Below are 22,631 nucleotides of genomic sequence, written 5' to 3'. Positions count from 1 at the left end.
TTCTTTCGGCAGAAAATACGCTAATGAAGGACTCATTAGCATAAGCCATAAAATCATTAGTATATTTTCTGCCATTTCTTTTTGCGCAAAAAGCAGCAGCATTGACTTTTTTTGTGTGCAAAACCCCTGTTTTGTGCAAGATCCTTATGCTTGTCCGAGGATCTTGCGCAAAATGAGGTTTTTGCACAAAAAGAAGCAGCGTGGAATTTTTTTTGGTGCAAAACCCCTGTTTTACGCAAGATCCTTGGACAGGCATAAGAATCTTGTGCAAAACGGGGGGTTTGTGCAAAAAAAAAAAAAAGTCCACACTGCTTCTCTTTTTGCGCAAAAACCCCTTGCACAAAAAGAAATGGCAGAAAATATGCTAATGATGTTGTGACTTATGGTAATGAGTCTCTCATTAGCATATTTTGTGCTGGAAGAACTCGCAGTGAAGATGTAGCCTAAAAGAAGGGAATCTGAGTCGTTCCTGCAGTGGCCCAGGATGAAGAGGGCCATACAGATTGAAATACTTTTGTGATTATGAAGACTGCAGAAAAACTAAAAGCTCTGCTAACAGTAGAAAATAAGGATTGAAATATTTCCCTTAATAAAACAAAATACCCTAATGTCATTGATAATGGCAGTTTCATTGAATTCCCTATCAACAATACAGCCCCTGTGCTAAGGGACATTAAACTCTAGCACAAAGCAAATTAAAATCACTACTACTAGGAAAAGGTCTTTCGTGTTCTGCTGTCTAGGCCTTTTTAATATTTTTTCTGCTATGTGCTAGAAGAATCAGTCAGGCAAGTCAGAGATAGGGTGAAACTGCTTTAACTTATTTCAAATTCCTTATTTTGGTTAGATCAGCTTTATTTTTTGCAATTCCTGCCATTTCTAAATACTGCAGTCATGCCTTGCACTCCAATAAACCATAAGTTACACAATAATGCATTAAAGTAAAATATTTTTGTATAAGTAGTTTCACGTGAACAAATGACTCAGCATGACTTAATTCAGGCCAGAATACAACCTATTACGTTTCCTTACGGGATTTGTGTAAGTTTCTCATGAAATAAATTTCTAGTGAAATAAATAGTTTTGAAAGCTATCCTCATGAGCCAGGGATTAAAAAAACTATTAGCACTGCATTTCAAAATAAGAACAGAACCCAAAAATAAATATTAGATGAAGAGAATTCTTTGACTATATATACGTATATGTATACGTAAAATATATATGTGTGTGTATATATACCTTCCCCTCCTCAGTGTTTTGTTGACATGAGTTATGAACGTCTTCTTCTCTTACTAATTTGCCAGGCCATGAAGTCAGTCCTTTTATTTGGCCCCAGACCAAGTCGCCAACATTGAACGTCCTCGGCCTGTAATGTATCAACTCATTTGAAGAAGGGGAATCTGGATTCCTTAGGTCATCTTCACTGCTGATGCTTTTAGCATCTGAAGGGCTAGGCACACACCCATTAATGCTTTTGGCATTAAAGTCTCCATTATAATGGATATAGTCTTTAACTAGAGAACTTTCCAAACTAGTTGACGAACTTGGAGATTGCTCCTCCATGACTAGATCTTGTTTAGAAGTGTTCAGCAACTCTCCAAACCCCCTACTTTGTTGAGGCCTATTTCCATTTATGTGTGCACATGTTTCCACAGTGTTCTCCAGTCTCTCTTTAAAACTCATCATAGTTCTTTTGTAATTGTTATACCTGAAATTCTCCTCCAACATTTTATCATTTTGACAGTTTCTCTGTGGTAACAGTAACTGATGCTGCTCATTCTGTAACAATGGCAGTGTGGAAACATGATTGGGCCTTTCATGACAAGGACTGCTGTGAACATGGGTCGAATGATCTAAAAACTCCTCACACTTCCACCTGTTTATTTCACCTCCAGGGCTTTGCTCCTCTTCCCACTGTTTTCTGGATGTGTTGCAACCTGCTGATTTGTAATATTCAAATCCATCCCCTTCACTTGAATTTTTACTGTGTTCTGAATTCTTCAGTACTCGTGTCCCTCTAGTGTTTCTTATCCTACCTTCATGATCAGAGACACCAAGGTTTCTTCCATGGATTACGGCGCTGACAGCACTAGAAAGATTTAATGGGTCACCAATTGAGGCTGTGAAGGCACTCATGGCACTCAGAGCTGGAATGGGACTCATTTGTGTTGTACTGCTAACTGCAGTGGTGATTACTACTTGCATTCCTTTGCTCGCAGCATCTACAACTGCTTTGTAGATAGCATCGACTGAAGAATCACCCTGAGCAGCTACATTGAGGCTATCCTTTGCCTGTTGTCCTAGAGTTGGTTCAGTCCTTTGCTGCAAATCACAAGATGGTTCTTGAAAAGGAGGAAGGGTAGTGTTGGAACTTTCAGAAACTGATGTTATCCCCATTTGAGTGATCATTCTTTTGTTTAGAAGAGCAGCATCTTCTTGCATTCTCACCTTAAAAATAGGAAGGAGAAATTATGGAAATTTACATTTTCATTGGATGCTATATTTCAGAAGATACATTGGATGCTATATTTCAGAAGATACATTCATTTAATTCACTAACTGTAATGGTTACACATCAATGACATATTTTGTCATGGTTGTATATAAGCAGAGATCTACTTAAATTGTAGCAAAAATCACCCATTTTTCATTGATTGGTCCTGGCATAAAAAGCAAATTTTGCATGTGTGTGCATTAAGGATGTTATGACGCGGGTAGTTGACTAATCATGTAGTCAACACAACTTGTATTGAATACATCGGAGTCGGCAACGTCCGGCACGCATTCCTTAAGTGGTACGCAAGATGATTTTCAGTGGCACATGGGGGTAGGGGAGTGGAGAAAGTCCAGAGCCTTGCTGTGCAAGCAGCGAAAAAGCCAGAGCCATGCATGGCTCCACACATGCGCACGCGCTCCCTTCCCGCCCCCAGCTGGAGGAACAAAGCAGTACACTGGTGCACTACCTGCAGGCTTTTCCTGGTGCTCCACTGGCCAGAATCCAGCCAGTGGAGCAGTGGATAGTCATATCTGGGACAGAAATCCTGAGAGCAGCGCAAGGGGCAAAAGCAGACCCGTCCGCCATCTTGTCTGTAAAGGATCTGCTGCTGCCATGGCTGTGTCCCCACTGCTCTGCGCACTGCTCTGCTCTCACTTCATGCCTTCTGTGTGCTGTGTACTAGCACCCTCCAGAGAGCCCTGTGGGGCTGCTGGAGTCTGTCATCCAGGTGCCGGCAGGCTGGATCCTGCCAGCCTGCCTGGACCCGCTGGCTGGATTCCCTGCGCTCCTGTCGAGGCACGGCCTCCATTCCATACTCGGCCCACGGGTTGCTAATTTATTCCATGTGTGGAGCAGCTAACTTATTCCGTGTCTGGCTGCCACGTGGGAGTGACTGTTACAATAAATAAACCCTGTTCCAGACACTGGGAAAGAAAGTAAGTGCTGTCCACACATGTCCCCTCCTCTGTGCTGAGACCCTGCACCCACATCTTGCTCGTGCCCCCTTCCCCCTTGCCAAACACCCACCCGCACCCTGCTCCTGCCCCCTCCCCCGGTCAGACACCCTACTCTCACCCTGCTCCAAGTGCAGGGAAGTGCATGCGTGCTGCTCCTTCCCTCACCACAGGAAAAGCTGGAGCAGAGCCCAGGGCAGGATACCAAGCGGGGTGCACAGTGGAGAGAGCCCCTCCCTCCCAGGAGAGTGGGCATGGCGCAAGGCAGAAGAGTTAAATCTTGGCATGCCACTTCGGAAATGTTGCTGACCCCTAGACTACACGTCAGTAAAGGATCCCACTGCAGCTCTGCAGTTTAAATGTAGTAGGAACTGGGTCCCAGACCAATGTGCCTCTGCCTCCTCTCTCCCGCCCTGCGCTTCCCCCAGCACCAGCTCCTGCTTCCCCCATGATACCGAGGCAGCAAGGAGGGAGTGAGTAATTAAGTACTGACTTGACTAGTTGCTTACTTCCCTATTGTGCATACAGTAAATTACATGCTATCCTCCCTGAAGCTGCTGCAGGCAGCTCTCCAGCAATAGCCAGCAGCCACTACTCTCCTGTCACTCAGCTCTGAAGGCACAGAAGTAAGCATGGCATCACCATGACCCCCCCCCTTAAAATTGTCAGATTTCAGAGTATGTGATACATTTTTCATGCCTGTGAATTTAGTAGGGCCCTATACATAAGGGCTACGTCTACACTGGCCCCTTTTCCGGAAGGGGCATGTAAATTTCAGCAGTCGTCGTAGGGAAATCCGCGGGGGATTTAAATATCCCCCGCGGCATTTAAATAAAAATGTCCGCCGCTTTTTTCCGGCTTTTAAAAAAGCCGGAAAAGAGTGTCTAGACTGGCCCCGATCCTCCGGAAAAAGTGCCCTTTTCCGGAGGCTCTTATTCCTACTTTGAAGTAGGAATAAGATCCTCTGGAAAAGGGCACTTTTTCCGGAGGATCGGGGCCAGTGTAGACGCTCTTTTCCGGCTTTTTTAAAAGCCGGAAAAAAGCGGCGGACATTTTTATTTAAATGCCGCGGGGGATATTTAAATCCCCCGCGGATTTCCCTACGACGACTGCTGAAATTTACATGCCCCTTCCGGAAAAGGGGCCAGTGTAGACGTAGCCAAGGGGAAAAAGATGATCACTCAAGGAACAGAATCAGAAAATAAAAAGGCAATCTAAAAATATAAAATAATATGAATATGGATACATAACACTAGCTTTCACCCTTTGCTCAAAAAGACAAAACTTTGCAATAATAGGTGGTATTTTAGATGACAAAAATGTTCAAATCTCTCTTGTTGTAACCACACCTTTCTGAGTCTCTTTCTTTTTCTGAATGAAGTCCAAGATCCTCATTCTGACATTCAAAGTCCTAAACAACATAATCAGTGCCGACATCTTTATATCCTAATTTATTTCCTCATATTCCTCCCTCAGGCTTCGTCTACACTATGGCATTTTTGCAGAAGAGGAAATGCAAAGGAAGCGCTCATTTGCAAATCTTGTGCTCTCATTTGCATATTCTCCTCTGATCCTTTTTGAGAAAGAGGTTTTTTCGAAAACCTCCCGCTATGTAGATGGGGCTATTTTCCGGGAAAAAAACAAACAAAAAAAAAAGGCCCAAACCTTTTGTGCAAGATCCCTTATTCCTCAAAAAATGAGGTTTACAGAATCTTGCGCAAAAGGGTTTGTTTTTTTCCGGAAAAATGGCCCCATCTACACAGTGGGTTTTTTTCACAAAAATCTCTTCTGCAGAAAGGACCGGAAGAGAATATGCAAATTAGAGTACGAGATTTGCAAATGAGCACTTCATTTGCATTTCCTCTTCCATAAAAATGCCATAGTGTAGACATAGCCTCAGTCTCTATTTTCCTTCATAGTTTCACTCCTAAGTGCTTTTGTTGTTTCTACCCACTCTCTGTTTTGTTTTTTTGTTTTTGTTTTTTGTTTTGATGCAACATACTGGCTTGAAATCGCCTCATGTGCAAGTGACCTACCTTTCCCTTGTTCTTATACTTTTCTTTTAGGAAGTCGCTCTCCTTTGATCCTTCATCAACCATGCCTCCAACTCTTTGCACTGTAGCTATTTCATGTATTATCTATTATAAACTAAGTTAGATTCTGAGAAACCCTGTATATTATGTTTGTTGTGTACATTGATAGTGAAGTAAAGAGAATAAGCAGTATTAATACTATAGAAAGTATGAAGAGAAAAGAATGGCTAGTGAAGCCAAAATATTTATTGGCTAGTGAAGCCAAAATATTTATAACTACTGCTTTAAATACTTACCATCATTAAACTCTTACATAATTCACGACAAAAAGAAAATACGAAGATGTAGCTAACATATTTAAAAAATGTGAAGGGGTTAATAGGCAGTTAGATGACTGTGATTTTGCAAAAAAAAGGTCTACAGGGAAATTTCTAGTTGTCTAGACTGACAAAATGATATGTTGTCTTTTTCCTTCTTAAAGGATAAAAGCTTTTCTGGCATTATCACCTGCTGCCTTCACATTTTCAGTTCTGCAGCACTATAATAATGTTAAGTACACAATGTAACTCTTTTTGTTCCTTAACTCTGTTGATACTTTCACTGTCATTCCATTACTTTAGCATTTGAATTTACATTATCAACACAGTTGTTTGTTTGGATGGTACTGTGAAAGGAAGATACCATTCTTACAAAAATTTTTATTATATGTCCACTCTAATCACTTATGGGTAGTCCTTTCATTTACTTCAATGGGCACTGTTAGAAAAAGTAATTTGCTCACAATCACTTCCTCTTTCTCTTCCTCTTTCCCATTAAGGGTACATCTACACAGCCGTGTTATTTCGGAATAACTAATGTTATTCTGAAAAAATACAGTCTGCATCTATACTACAAGCAGTTATTTCAACATAATGTCAAAATACTGTCTAGCTTGAGGACTTCTTACTCCAATTCCTGTAACCCTCATTTTACGAGGAGCAATGGAAGTTAGAGGAAAAGTGCTCTTCCTCGGACTTCCTGCTGTGTAGACAGCACTAAAAGCCGAAATAAGCTATTTCGACTTAAGCTACGCAATTGATGTAGCTAAAGTTGTGTAGCTTATTTTTGGCTTTAGCTCTGCTGAGTAGACATGCCCTAACTGACAATTCTTTTAACTTTTCACCAGTCTACAATTTGTTCTCAACCAAGAGTTAATAATCCTACACAAATTAACAGCTCCTGAAAATTAATAACAGTGGTCATATATGCACATCGTAAGTAGTATCAATAATATAAAAATGACGTTCAACTTATTAGTAAAACATATAATTTTAGTAACATGTTTCTAATTTGCAAATACAAAATCCATGTTAAAAAGGATAACTAACTGGAATAAAATAGATGGTTTTAAATATTCAATGAAAAAGCAGAATATAGATATCAGTTCTACAATTAGCATTTTTAAAATTCACTCAGTATTGATTTCATTGTACTTTCTACCTGAAAATTTTGAAACAGACAAGCCATAGGGTTTGGGTTGTTAGTTGGTCCAGGAATTGTGGGCTGCCCATGAAACCCCTGAAGATTCTGGTACCCCTGGAGAAACTGGTGTTGCTGCTGATTTGAAGGAAACATCTGATTGTTGTTTAACAGTGACTGGAGATGAGTCAGTTGATGGTTATTCAAAGTAGTGTTTATCGACGACACATCACCTGCAATTTCAAACATATGAAAAAAGAAGTCAGCATAATTTTCAAGAGTTTGTGAGAGTTACCTTGAGTCATATTTTAACTGATGGTAAACAAATACCGACACTCGCTGTACAAAACTTTTCCCATGAAATCTTCTGTACAGTGATCTCAAGGAATATGCTTCCTACAGCTTATTCCTTCATTTCTTCCACATGCCTTCTTTCAGGTTAAATCTATCTATACATGGACTCTTTCTAAAGAATTCTGACATGACTGTCCTTCATTCTGGAATGGCACACAGCCAGGAACAGTAGAACCAGAGCCAGCTGGTATTCATTTTCTTGGAAATCCATTCTTAGCTTCAAAAGACTGACTGCTTCATACCACACCACAGCTCTCCACCCACCAACCTTTTCGTAATTATGACATTGCTATCTGACAGAACTAAACAATGATCTAAGGCCTTTTGAACACAAAAACACACTAGATAACTCTACTAGTGCTCTTTTCTAGATACAGGAGAAAAATCTCATAGTAAGATTAAAAAAGTATAATAAAAAAATCTGCATTTTGTAACAAAATAAAAATCTCCAGTGCATATTAAAATATAAAATAAGAGTATCAGAAACAACAGAAAAACAGTTTGTGACCCCATATCCTATTAAATTACAAAATAAAAGAAACCTGAAAGTGGAGTTTACTATTTCTTATTTCTGAGTTAACACAAACGAATGTTCTTCCTAAAGTTAATGCTAGTGGAGTCAGCTGATGAAAATCAACAGACATTTTATTTTAGATAAAAAAAATTAATCCTAATTTAATAACTATCCTAACGCTAAATTAAATTACATTGGAAAAATAGGGCTGAGTTCATAGTAACAATCCTGCAGCTTGACAAAGTAACAAAGTTGCAATACTTTACAGCTCTTTGACACAATATTTTAGTCATGCCACTGTTATATTTAGTTGCTTATTGAGTCCTAACAGCACAGAATACAAAATATATCACATGTTCTGGGTAAATATATCAAAACACTAGAGATTTAAGAGAACAGTCTAGGTTTAAAAGTTCATTTATTTATGTAAGGGCTTGACAGGTGTGATACTCTCAGTTCTAAACTACAACAAAGAAATGAAAAGCAAAGAAACAGGAGAACAGAAATGTATAATCAAGGGCTAGCAAGGGCAACCTACTTCACTAAACTTGTGCAAGGCTTTACTTGGAGTGCTTTATGTACTACATAGGACATGTGCTATAGTTTTGGCATATTTTTTATTTAAATGGAAAAATGCACTTGGCCATTTTCATCTATTGCACAGCTACTCACACTAACCCTGTGATGCCACATACATTTGAAGTAAAACACTGCATCCCAAAGATGCTCATGTGCTTTCATTACATGAAAGGTAAAAGGAGTCACATTTGCTTGACTGAATTTAAATGTGTGTAGTAGGCTTGGTGGCATCAGAATGAGGAAAATTAAAAATAATATTATATTCAAAAACAGAATGAAATATTGCTGAATTTTAAAAAAATTGCTATGTAAAATTTCTGACAGTAATGGTTATTTTTCTCTAGAAGTTTTCAGTGAGCTGTGACATACAAAACTCTTTTAGGAATAGTGCAATTAAATGGAGTCTTTAATAATAGAATATAGAATCAGAAACTCTCCCCCCAACCTTCTGTTTTTTAAATCTGTGAAAAAATTTAACTTACCAAGCAGACCTGTCCCCAGTAGAGGGTTAAGTAGCTGTGGCACCACAGAGTTATTGTTGAGTTTAGCTGGACCAGATGTATTCCCAGCATTATTAGATAGGTTCAGCAATGTTTCTGCCATTGACACCACTGCTGTCCCACCAAGTGTTGAGACAGACAGTGCTGTCACTGCTGATGATGTAGTGGTTGTGGTAGTGGTTGCCTGGGAGGAGGTTGCTATGGATATCTCTGGATGATTAGCAGTGTTGCCCGATGTGGAGTTCAGGACACCTCCCAACAGCTGGGGATTCAAGGCCATAAATCCCGAGGCCCCAGTGACAGCTGGGAGGAGCAAGGGATTAGAAGTAGTATCAGTGACTGTAAAGCTTGGTATAGGGTCCCCCAGGGGGTCGGTTAAAAGGGTCTCTGCTCTGTTGCTTTCTGACTGATTGCTTAGCAAATGGTCTGGTGGGGTGGTCATCTGCGTTACTGAGGGTAAAGGGTTATTTTGCTGTTGTAAAAAATCTGAGATGGTCAAATTGAAAGATGGAAGGGGAAGCATGGCAGCTACTTGGGCTTGATTCTGAAGCAGGGCTGCTAGAAGCTGAAAATGAGCAGGCTGTAATACCTGCCCATCCATGTCACTGGAGAGAAAAGCTAGGGCAGCATTTACACTTGGGTTGAGAAAACCTAAAGGGTTGAGGATGACCTCAGACTTGCCTTCTCCTGCTGAAGGCTGCAGTATATTTAATAGATTCTGGTTTAGGAGATGTTGTTGATTCACTGGCAAAGAGATAGGTAGAGAATTGAGAAGGTTTGGATTCAAAGAATGCGGAAGATTGTTGTTTGAAGAGCAGTTCTGTGGAAAGTGAAGTGTGTGTTCATGGCCAACAAAAGGGAAATCACTCCCAATGGGCAGCTGGCTCGGAAGTGGGTTTCCAGCTGCAGTAGTGACTATGACACCATCTTGAAGAACGGATGTTGTCTTTGTAATGGCAGGTTGGCTGGTTCCAGCTATGGCTATGGAAGATGATGGTCCTGAATTCCCTGTAACACAAAACAATACATATATTAACAATGTCTTCTGAAGGACAAATACTATCATTACTGAAATGATAATTAGACTCTTCGAAATCTAGCTATATTCAGACGAAGAAAATTCAAACAGCATGATTTTACCATTTTTAAGTAAGACAATCTGCAATGAATTATTTCAGATACTGCACAGAAATGTCATCCCCACATAACAAATGGAGTCCTGCTTACATAAAAAACTTACATTTCTTTTCAAACTCCTTCATGAGACTTGTGTAAGAGGCTTATTCTAGCACTGAAAAGTACCCATGTTCTGTTTTGACACCACACCATATCTACTACTAAAATGATCAGCAACACTCTGAAGATCTAACGGTAAAGAGTATGATCCCAAGATTAGATCAGGAAGTTAGGAGCAAGGATTAATGGTTTCTATTCCCAGTTCTATCAGTATATTGCTTTTTCCATATGCATAATGATCAGAACACATCCCATCTAACAGTATGTTTTGTGAATTACTGTTGGGAAAGCATTATACAAGCTGCCATGAAAACATAAATTTGTTATGAAGGAAAAGGTAAAGTCTTTTGGGTGGCGTGGATGGCTTTTTTGCTGGGAGTGACAGAGAAATCCGAAGCTTCCCTGCAGAGTGGATTTACAATAAAGGCTGTTACTTATTCAAGACTGGTTATTCTTTTTCTGCTTCTGCATATCTATCTGCCTTGACCAATGTTGGACTTCACAAATCAAGTATCTGCTTTCCTCTACCTGACGGAATTTTTGCATTTGGATTGACAGTAGTTGTATGCAAAAGCTGTGTGTCATCAGGAAGCAGGAGAAATAAAACAGAATATAACCACCTTTGAACGATATTTTTCAACCAGATATGGTGACCAAAGAGACGCCTTTGGTACTGGAAAACATAAATACTAAAATTGCAGATTAATTTGATAGCAGAAAAAACAATGTATTTTATCTTCTATTTAAAAAACTACAGCAAATTCCATTGTATAGTCTGTTGATCAGATAAAAATCAGAGAGCATCAATTATAATTTAGCAAAATTGCAGAAACAAGTGCTATTGGAAACTGGGAGTTCAACTTCCATCAGAGTATTCTTAAAGATAGAATCCAATTTTTTTTCTGGGAACCCATCTTTCAAGAATCATAAAGTATTGACAGCTCAACATTATACATAATTACGTATATTACATGAGATGTCAACTGTTGAGCTCCTTGGACCAAGGATCATGCCTTTTTTTTCTGAGAAGTAGTACAATGTTATGGTGCAGTAAATAGACACACAAAACAATTTACTTGCAGCTGAAGTTGACAGAAATCAACTTTGCAATCATAAGAACAGGATTTCACAGGCTCCCAGGGCTGCATGTTAGCAGACAAGTGTTAATGCTAGCAATGACAAGTAAATTTTTTCAGACAGAAGTCTAGAACCTGTGACAAAAAGGAAAAACAGAAAACAAATTGTCCTTCTCCATGTAAATGACTGCACCAGGAGAAACATGTGGACTGAAAATATCCACAGTGGTAGGTAGCTTTTCCCAAAAAAGCTAATTAAAAACTGAAAATAACACAAGTTTACAAGGAACCTTCCAAACACTGAAATGATGAGGGTGGTGAATGGCAATCAAACAACATGTAAGAGAATGAAAAGTTTACTCAATTCTGCAGACTAAAAGTCTCTGACAAATTCTCTAAAACAAAATGTCAGAAAAAGTTCCCTCTCAGTCTTTCTCTCTCTCTTTCTCACACATGACTGCATGGAAAACAACCGCATTGACATAATGGAATGGTATGTTACAAGATATGAGATTTTTTGTTTTTAATGTGTGTCACACTGGCTCTAACAGACAACAACATGCATGAAATGTGTAATTCATCCCAAATTAATGAGATGGATAATTTAATTTAGAAATAATTTTTGCATGTTTTATTGATACTATTTTTCATTTCTTGCATCTATAAGCCTGTAATCCTTAGTATCATGAGTTTGACTAAACAGGAACCAGAGAACAGGGAACCAGAAATAACATATTTCAAAAGCCTCTTAAGTAACTTTTTTCAAACACAGAAGCAAGTTATTTGCATTCTACTAGAAAGCAGGAAACTTTCCTTTTCTAATAGTATAAAACTCTTGGTTTTAGCTCTGATGGGTCAGGTAAATGTTGGTATCTTTTATTGGTGCAGGATCGAATGTTGAGAAATTCCATATCTAGGAAAAAAGGAAAAGGTTCTCTTTTAAAAAATGGCAGCTATTTAATGCTGCTCAGAAGGTTTAAATTTGAGGAGGCCAGGTTAAGAAATACTATGAGAAAAAGAAAACCATGTGAAAATGTTTAACAGCAGAACCTATCAACATAATTTAAGATTATAAAGTGGCCATTTTGGGTGAGACCAAAGATCCCTCTAGCCCAGTATCCTGTCCTCCAACAGTGGCTAATGCCAGATGCCCCAGAGCAAATTAACAGAACAGATAATTATCAAGTGATCTAGCTCCTGTTGCCCATTCCCAGCTTCTCACATACAGAGGCTAAGGACACCAGCCCTGCCCACCCATGCCACTGATGGACCTATTCTCCATAAAGGCATCTAGTTCTTTTTTGGAACCCAAATATAGTCTTGGCCTTCAAAACATCATCTGGAAAAAGTTCCAGAGGTCAAATATGTGCTACGCTTTGTTTGTTTTAAACCTGCTTCTTATTAATTTCATTTGGTGACCCCTAGTTCCTGTATTATGAGGAGTAAACCGTCCTTTATTTACTTTTTCCACTGCAAGCATGGTTTTATAAACCTCTATCATATCTCTCCCTAGCTTTCTCTTTTCCAAGATGAAAAGTCCCAATTTTATTAATCTCTCCTCAAACAGAAGTTGTTCCATTCCCCCAATCATTTTTGTTACCCTTTTCTAAACCTTTTCCAATTCCAATACATCTTTCTTGAGACAGAGTGATATCTGCATGCAGTACTCAAGATGTGGCCATATTGTGGATTTATGCAGAGGCAATATGATATTTTCTGTCTCATTATCTTTTCTTAATGATTCCCAACATTCTGTTCACTTTTTTGACTGCTGTAGCACACTGAGTGGATGTTTTCAGAGAACTATCCATAATGATAGATCTAAAATGTCTAATTTAGACCCCATCATTTTAACCTGTTTACTTGAGATTATGTTTATCAATGTGCATTGCTTTGAATTTATCAACATTCCATTCCATCTGCCATTTTATTTCCCAGTCATCCAGTTTTGTGAGATCCCTTTGCAGCTCTTCACAATCTCCCTGAGACTTAATGATCTTAGGGAGTTTTGGATCATCTGCAAATTTGTCCACCCTTTTTCCAGATCATTTATGAGCATGCTCCATTCCAAAAACTGACCACTTATTCCTACACTTTGTTTCCTATTTTAACCAGCTACTGATCCATGAGAGAACTTTTCTTCTTATCTCAGGACAGCTTACTTTGCTTAAGAGCCTTTGGCGGGGGACTTGGTCAAAACTTTCTGAAAATCTAAGTATACTATATCCACTGGATGCCCCTTGTCAACATGCTTGTTGACCACCTCATATTTATCATACTAGAGACATATGAAACAAAAATCTGGCTGGACCCCTGTCCACTCCATATAAAAACAAAGCAACCTTCTCAAATCAGGCTTGTGGAGAAGGAATTAGCTTAGACAGGAATATAGTACAAGTATGTAAAAAATCTGGAAATATAATTAGCTCACTGAAATAAAATTCATGTTATTATGCTTGCTCTTACACTAGGATTGCTAGTTGAACAGCTGTACCTAGCCCCACATTCTTTTTATACAATTTGGTATAAGTTGGATCAATATTGATCACTGCATAGAACTATTTTTAAATCCCACTCCTGTCCTGTTTTATCCCCTCACACATTTTTTTTTTGCATTTTTATCCTGTTCCCACCCACAGAAACCTTTGAACCCAGAAAATCTGCAAGAGAAATAGATTCCTCCATGTTATCGAATGCAAAAACACAACTCCACTAAAACACAATCAATATACATAAATTGAATTCTGGCACAATTTTTACCACTATAAGAATAAACCAACCCTTTTTTTCCTCTCCGTAACTTTCCCCCCGACCCTTTCCCCCCTCCCCAACTTTTTTTTGTTTTTTGCTCACAAAAAAATCCTTGGTGTTCCTCATAAAAAAAAATTGTTTGGTGTTCCTCAGCCTTAACAAGTTTAAGAAGCACTGGAGGAGATAAAAACAGCTTTCAACACCTTAGTCTGGACCTCATTAATAACCAGAGACTCTATAAATGGATGTTTCAGATGCATCAAGCCTAAAATGAGCTTCGTGAAGCAAGGGACCACATAGAAACTGGTCTACCTTGATCATACTTACAATAAGCTGAAATAGCTGCCAAAGTAACACCGAGGGAATTTTTATTTTACTTTTTTTGTTTTGTTTTAAATCAAATTAAAAATGATGGGCGTTTAAGTAGCTGTTATATTAAAGACAGATATTGGAATCATTGTAAACAAGTTTCTGAAAACATCTGCTCCATTAAAGTGGCAGTCAAAAAAACTACCAACATTAGGAACCATTAGAAAAGGACATTAGGAATCATTAAGAAAGGGATAGCTAAAAAGACAAAATATCATGTCACCATATAATTAATGCCCACACACTTTCAATCCTGTGTGCAGTTCTATTCATCCAATTTCAGAAAAGATAGATTAGAATTGGAAAAGGTACAAAGAAGGGCAACAGAAATTATTAGGGTTATGGAACAGCTTCCATATGAGAGAGAAAAGATTGGGACTATTCAGCTTGGAAAAGAAACAATTAAGGGTGGAGAAAGGGGGAGGGGAGAAATTGAGGTGTGCAGATACTATGGATGTATGAATTTTAACTGGTTACCTGATAAGCAACACCCAGAAGCAGCCCCATGAGGCTGGAAGTCAGCAGCCTTGTGGGGGACGAAGGGCTGGAAACAGCGGGGGTGAGGGAAGATGGCTCCCAGCCCACACAGGCGTAGAGATGACAGCAATGGAGGGGGCCCTAGCTGCCCTCCCGCCCCGCTTCCCCTGCTGCTGCTTCCGGCCCTGCACGAGGTTGCTGACTCATAGCCCGTGTGGGGTCGGAAGCATCTGGGCTGGAGCAACCCCTGCCTGCCCCGTTTTTATCAGTTAACTGGTTAAACTTAACGTTTAACTGGTTAACTAATCAAATGGGATTTTTCATTGCTAGGAAAGATTGTATAGGAAAGTGTTATTTACCCCTTCACATAACACAAGAACCAGAGATCACCCAATAAAACTAACAGGCAGCAGGTTTAAAACAAAAAAAGGAAGTATTATTTCTTCACACAATGTACAGTCAATCTGTGGAACTCATTGCTATAGGATGTAGTGAAGACCAAAGATATAAGTAGACTAGAAAAAAATTAGATAAATTAATGGAGGATGGGTCTCTCAGTGGCTATTTGCCAAAATGGTCAGGGAAGCAATGCTATCCTCTGGATGTCCTTAAATTCTGACTGTTAGAGGCTGGGTCTGGATAACAGGGGATGGAAATTTCCTGGTTCTGACCATTCCCTTTGTAGCATCTGGCATAGTCCACAGTCAGAAGACAGGACATTGGACTGTATGGTCCAACCCAGTACAGTCATTCATGGGTTCTTATTTTCCCTAAAATTTTTTCAGCTCACTAATGAAAAGGCAGTAAAATGTTTCCATAGACTATAATAATTTTGCTCAAACACCTATTAGTGTTGTCATGAAACTATACTGACAGATGCTGTAATGTGAGTAAGCAGCGTGGGCCTTTTAAAAAAACAAAACACTTTTTCTGATACCTATTTCATTCTCCACTCAGCGTCCATATTCTCTCTCCCACAGGTATTGCCAAGCAAAACTTGTAATAGAGTAGTAGAGATCTAGAAGATTTCCCCATGCCAGTAGGCTCTTAATACATTTAAAAAACTGGTGCACAGCATGAGAGACTGGGCACAAGCTGGGAATCAGCTGATTCCCAGCTTGTGCCCTGTCCCCGCTACCCCTCTGCCTCTCCTGCCCCATGATAGAGGAAGCAAGGGGTGAGAGGAAGCGACTAGTTGACTATCCAATAAACTGCCTTATTTATCTGCATTACCGTAGCAGTGAGCATCGACCAACACTGCACTGTTTTTACAGCTCCCAGCACTGTTCTAGGAGCTGTAAAAATACAGGACAAATAGATAGTGCATGCCCCAGAGAACTTATTGTCTAAGCCTAAGAAAGCAGATGGAGAAACAGACAGATGGAAGTATAAAGCTGCAATGAGACAATATCAGTCAGCATGACAGGCAGTGGTTTCTGCACCCCAGCAATCCAATTGTCGTCAAATATTTTTTTAGGCTTCATTGCAGAGGAGAATTTTGAGGAGAGATCTGAAGGAAGGTAATGAGTCACTTTTGTTGATGCGTATAGGGAAGTTCCTTTGAAGCCTGAGGAGCAACACTGGAGAAAGCACAAAGGTGCTTGTGTGACTATTTTACAAGTGGACAGTGAAGACTGTCATGGAGTCAGAGCCGACATTTTGATATCAAATGAGGGATAACAGATAGGGTGGGGATAGGTTGTGAAGAGCCTTTAAAGTGAAGAAAAATAAGTCAATTGCGCTACAATAGCAAAAAGGGAGCCAATGGAAGGATGCAAAGAGAAGATAACATGGTCAAAGAGGTTTCTGAATATATGAGTTGTTCAAGGCTATATTTGTCAAGAGTAAGGATGCTGCAGTAATAAAGATACAATATAATGAGAGCCTGGACAAGAGTTTATATTTTGTGCATGAAGGGAGGTTTATCTTGGAGATGTTATGCGGAAAGAATCTGCAAGCTTGACATTGTCTAGAGATGAGGATTTAGAAAGAGGTCTGAGTCAATTGAGTGAAGTAACAAGGAAGATGGGGTCTGGAATTCACAAGTCACTTTACAATTTGTTCATGCCGTTAGGAACAAACAATCAAGAACAGAAGCACCTCTACTGATATAGGGAGAAAAACCCATCTGCAAAGTTCTTCATTCTAAACTTTATGGTAACAAGTAAGTACTTCCAGCTCACCCTAGCAGGGCCTTCCTTTTTAAGGGTTTTGGCTACATCTAATGGCACAGAAGATTGATGTGGTGATTATTAGGTCAATTAATAATACCTTTCTATTCCAAGGAGCAGGATGGTCTTGAGGTTAAGGAATTAGACTGGACCTTAAGATTTCTGTGTTCAATTTCTGGCTCTGTTACAGTCTTCCACTGAGACTACATGCAAGTTAATATGGGTGAGGTAGTAACAAAAGTTGTCCAATAAAAGATTTTACCTCACCTACTTTGTCACTCACATACTCAGACACCAAACACCACTGTAGCAAGTCACTTCACCTCACTCCCAGCTGTAAAATGGGTCTGAAGATAATTTTCTTATTACTATCATTTGTCTCTTTAAACTGTGAGCTTTTTAGCACCGGGATTATCTTTAACTGTATTCAGACATTGCCCAATTCAACAGGGTCCTTTCAGAGAGGACCTTTAGGTGAGACTGTGGCACAAAGAGAAAATGAATAATGAAAAATAATATTGGTCTCATGGTTATGAATTAACTCTGGAAGAAGCAGAAAGTTTCCCCTGAATCCTTCAGCCTTCACTTGTAAAGGATATTAAACAGAAATCTGACCTGTCAACATCCTTACCAGGAATGTGTGACAAAATGTGGAAAGAGAGTTAAAAAGGTGTAACAAAACCTTTTAAAATTGGCATAAATGGTGCCTCCTGGTTAGGATCATATTATGCATATTGCTTTCTTCCATTTCTTATATAAATCTCTTGGTATAATTGACATCATTTCCACCCCCAGGATGCTAGACTTGTCCACCCTGTTATTATTTCAAACTTAAAACCATTTGAAATGTTCCATTAATTTTTATGTTTCAATTACATACAAAACTACATCATGCAGCAAAACCAACCATTTAGAAATTAGGTAATGCCCCTTTATGCATATGCACTATGATGCAGTCTTTTATTCTAGGATCGCATACTATTTTTTCCATTAGACCCCTTCCTCATTCAGTGTAGAGCATGGCTAGTACTCTATGAATAAGGCAGTTATATTTTCTCAGTCGATATGTAGCCCTATCCATTATTTACTGCACACTATCCAAATTCCATACAGAATACATAATAATTTATTTCCAAGTGTCTCATAAATATTAATTAATCTTTACAACTTCCCAAGGAGATAATGAATTTATATTCACAACTCCCCTGGCAGATAAGACAAGCATTGTCATCCACAATTTACAACAAATACATGCATCACCACCAGGATTTGAATACAGAACCTTAAAGTTCTGCAGCACAGATGTCCACAACTACAGTTACTGGACAAACTATATTAGCTAGCAGCAAGAGAAAGTTGTTAGTTTGTGTGAACCAGCCACTACAGGAGGATGCACATTATCTATGTGCTGATCTACAGACAGAATAGCCAAGCACAAAGATATGTGGAGCTCAGTGACTATCATTTGGGACTGCCATACCAGAGAGCTGGGATGTATCTTCAGCTTGTGTAAACTTGCAATCGGATTGGAGGCACTGATTAATAGTGAGATATGCAATATGAAGGGTATGGAAATGTTAATGCCAGTCATCAAAAATGTGCATCTAGAATTCTCATGTCCATAGTAAATAATGATGGGTTCTTGGACCCTTGCTAGATGTAGCTCAGCTAGCACAGCTTGTTTTCCCCCTTTGACATCCCTCTCATGTTTCAGCCACAGCTGGACAGTCTCTGCTCTGAGAATTTAGCCTGTAAATTACTGATGCAGTGGTGGCTGTAGTGACCTAGCCTTAGATTACACAGATTTTTTGTGCTGCAAAACTGTGTCAAGCATGACAAATCAGAGATATGAAATGACAATTTCCAATAACTTGTAACAGCCAAATTTAAACAGGATTTCATGAGATTAACAAAAAACAGCTTGACCCACCCCTCAAGGAAATTCCATGATTAATTTCAAAGGCTTTCTGGAAGCAATGGAAGAGTTAGGATCTTTTGTAATGGAAAGTGATGGATAATTTATATGTAGGAGACTTTGCCAACTCCCTCTCTACTTCAGTTGTTGTTAAACAGTGTTTGCAATCAAAATATTATAGCACTGAGACCCCCTCCCCCCAAAAAAAATTTACTTAGTTGATGTTCATTGCTCAAGCTGAGAGAAATGCAAACAGGAAACAGCATGAATAGTAAATTGGATTTTTTGAATATTTATTTTACTTAGGCTATGTCTAGACTGCAAGCCTCTTTCGAAAGAGGCTTTTTTGAAAGATACTTTCGAAAAAGCCTCTTTCAAAAAAGAGCGTCTAGACTGCAAGCAGTACTTTCGAAAAAGCACCCAGGCAGTCTGGATGCTCTTTCAAAAAGGCCCTGTTTGCATTCAAGAATGCCTTTTTTCAAAAGAGTGTTCTTCCTTGTGAAATGAGGTTTTCCGCCGTTGAAAGAAAAGCCGCGTTCTTTCGATTTAATTTTGAAAGAACGCGGCTGTAGTCTAGACGCAGGTGAAGTTTTTTCGAAAAAAGGCCACTTTTTTCAAAAAAAACCTTGAGTGTAGACACAGCCTTAGAGTCAAATGTTGTCCTCCTTATGCTTAAGAGTACCTTGAAATAAGAAGTGTTATTTGTGGAAAATACAAGAAAACATGAGTATGGTGGCAAAATCTGACCTTCTGCGATCTAAAGTATTATTAAAAGCATATGCAAAGAGCCAGCTATTTAGTTTTTAGTGACACTTCCAAATGTTTATCACATTAACTAGTATCTGATCAATAAACATTAGCACTACTTTTCACTCACATTGGCATATAAAACCAATTAAGGAGTAACTGTTTCACAATGATTTAGTAACTAAAATATGTAAAAAAACAAACCAAAGTGACCACAGAACTAATCTCAAATTGAGTATCCAAAACCCACACCATACTTCTTTAGCTGAATCTCTCTTGTACATTGGTATAGACTAACACTTCATAACTTTTTATACAATAGCTATTGTTGTGCTGTGACTGACAAAAAATTTTAGCGCGTGGTATGGTAATAAGTGATCACACAATAACACAAGTGCAGCTGGACTACTAACTTATGGTACTAGCTTACAAGATATAGAATATGTATAGAAAGTTTAGGTCTGTATAATTCCAAGGCTTGTCTGCTAAATAACTTAGAGGAAATGGACTTAACTCAAATCAAAAGATAATTATCATCCCATAACTGGCAAAACTATGTGCTATAGAGGATTGGATTTGGTCAATCCTTAAACAAAGGACCCAATGCCTTCAGTGACAGAATGGTTTAAAAATGCATTGCTGAAGGACTGACCAACTCTAATCATCCATAATTTAGCAGATTTTTTTGGTACAAGATAAAGTATGAGTTTAAACCAGTATAAATATACGAGTATACCTCTCATGTGGACACTATTACAGCATAAAAGGGCTCATTTTGGACATTGTAGCCCAGGGCCCAGCTGTTCTTCAGGGCCCAGGGCTCCCAGCCACTGCTGCTGCTACTGTGGCAGCAGTGATGCCCAGAGCCTTGGGGCCTTTAAATTATGGGCAGACCACTGCATGGCATGCTCTGGGCAGTGCTGAGGGCTGACTACGTCTGGCACCCTCTTCTATTTCCATTCTGGGAGTGCAGAGCCATTCCCTCCCTCACTTTGCCCAGGGGCTCAGTATGGCTATTGGCTCCCCTGCCTGCCACTATTATGCCAAGTAAAGGCACAATCACAGCATATGTGCTGGGCCATGCTGGTGGGATAGAAACAAGGAGACCCCATGTGCAAGCGTGTCTAGGATCCCATGTCTTAATCTAAGCCTGCTCTAACAGACTGCAAAACTGTTTTCCCATAGGCAATATCAGTTAATAGAGTTCCTTAATTCTTTTGGTGGAGGAAATGATTTCCCCTTCTCTGCGGATTTGAAAGCAAGGATGACAGAGATTGGAAAACACAGCTACCTCAGGAGTTCCACCTGGCATGGTTGTTTCCAGAACTTCCCACTAAGGATAAAGAAGCTAATATAGTTTATTACTATACTATTTTGTACTGCTTTTGTATTCCAAATAAGCCCTCAGTTGTAAGTAGCTAAATGCAGATTCAAAGCTGTAACCTCTGGAGCTTAATGGAGAAGCCTCTACAGCTTGAGCTATAAAGCCAGTTGGCTAGCAACCTAGGCTGTATGCTCACTCATTCTTATCTCTCACTGTAAGTGGTGTAAGTGCCACCACATGGGACAGTGAACCACTAGGAGTGCGGGTTACACTCCCCCTGCCGCCGACTCCTCCTCTCCCCTCACCCCCAGTATTTGGGAAGTGGTGAGAATCCTGAACCCAGCTGGCAATAATGCCTGCACCATTGTGTCCATTCAACATTATGGATCTGGAAACCTGTGGAGTTCCTACAGAGGATCTTCTGCAAGGTTTGCGGAGGTAAAAAGAAAACCTGCTTCTTAGGCAAGACTTCCCCTTTGGCAAAAAGTACAGAGGGGGAAATGGGTTATGGAGCTTCTGTTCTTCATCACTGTGACCTATGGCTACTCTAGCTATTAGCAAAGTAGGCAACTGTCTAGGACAGCAGACTGTGCCTAAGGTGGCAGGGCCAAACTTGAGTGGCACTGCTACTCTGTGCACCAAGTCAAAACACCATTCATTCAGATTTAGCCCACACATGCCCCCCTTCAGACAGAGGGGTAGCTGGCATCTGAGCAAGTGGCATTGTAACTTGGTATTTGCACCCTTCCTCCTGGTAACCCCAGCTAGCTCAGCTGGTTAGAGTGTAATGCTAACAATATCAAGGTGGTGGGTTCAAGCCCTATGCTAGCCACCGGATATACTTAGCCAGGAAGCCTGTCTCCTTTAGGTCCATCAATGGCTGCTAGCCAGGGTGGGTAAGAATGGTGCCCCAGCTGCTGTTTGTCAGAGGCTAGAAACCAGTGACAAGGGTGGGGTCATTTAAGGGTTACTTGTTCTGTTCATTCCTTCTAGGGGCACCTAACATTGGTTGCTTTTGGAAGACAAGATATTGGGCCAGATAAACCTTTGTTCTGACCCAGTATGGCTGTTCTTATGTTCACAAACCATAAGGTGGTGTGCAAGGCCCACCAGAAATTCCAACAAACCCCCATATTCCTAGGAGGTGCGTCTTGCTGGTTGAGAACCTTTGTTTTAAGGTAGTGGTTCACAACCAGAGCTACATGTATTCCTAAGACACTAGTGGGCAACCTGAGGCCAATGGCTGAACGTAGCCCATTGGGGTTCTATGTGTAGCCCATGAGAGATTTTGTTCACCATTGTCCAAACCCAGGCTTGCCAGATTCTGCTGGGTTTTGTCCACATATTTTTGTAATACCAATAGGAATAAAACTAACACACTTAAAGCAAGGGCATGTGAAGGGCAGTGCACGCTGATTGTACATAAGAACCATGCACTCCCACCGCATCCAATGAAAGTGTTGTTGTGGTGCACTGCACATCCTAGGTACATAAGCGCAGTTAGCAAAACTATCCTATCCCTTGAGACAATCTTGGTTACAACAATCTTACAGCCCATTGACATGGAGGAGGGCCACTCACTAGTCTACAATGTCCCATGCTGCCCTATGGGTACACAAAGATCATTGAGGGGGTACATCAACTCCTCTAGATATGTATCTAGTTTTACAACAGGCT

General features: G+C 39.8%; 1 protein-coding gene across 10 annotated transcripts in view; it reads right to left on the bottom strand.

Annotated features, from left to right (window-relative positions):
- Window positions 1–22,631, bottom strand: part of MBD5 (methyl-CpG binding domain protein 5) — a 251,076-nt gene that overhangs the window by 43,840 nt on the left and 184,605 nt on the right. For 8 of the 10 annotated variants that reach the window (XM_075933338.1, XM_075933341.1, XM_075933339.1 and 5 more), the window contains 3 exons: window positions 8,871–9,896; window positions 6,963–7,174; window positions 1,240–2,448 (listed from right to left, as the gene is read on the bottom strand). In XM_075933338.1, coding sequence (XP_075789453.1) covers window positions 1,240–2,448; window positions 6,963–7,174; window positions 8,871–9,896 — 2,447 coding nt within the window. The remainder of the gene's footprint in view (window positions 1–1,239; window positions 2,449–6,962; window positions 7,175–8,870; window positions 9,897–22,631) is intronic. The other 2 variants (XM_075933346.1, XM_075933347.1) reach the window with 2 other exon arrangements.

Source organism: Pelodiscus sinensis, chromosome 7 (assembly GCF_049634645.1).
Source record: "Pelodiscus sinensis isolate JC-2024 chromosome 7, ASM4963464v1, whole genome shotgun sequence".
Taxonomy (NCBI): Eukaryota; Metazoa; Chordata; order Testudines; family Trionychidae; genus Pelodiscus; species Pelodiscus sinensis.
Note: the sequence above shows the minus strand (reverse complement) of the source record. Positions and strands in the feature narration are given on the sequence as shown.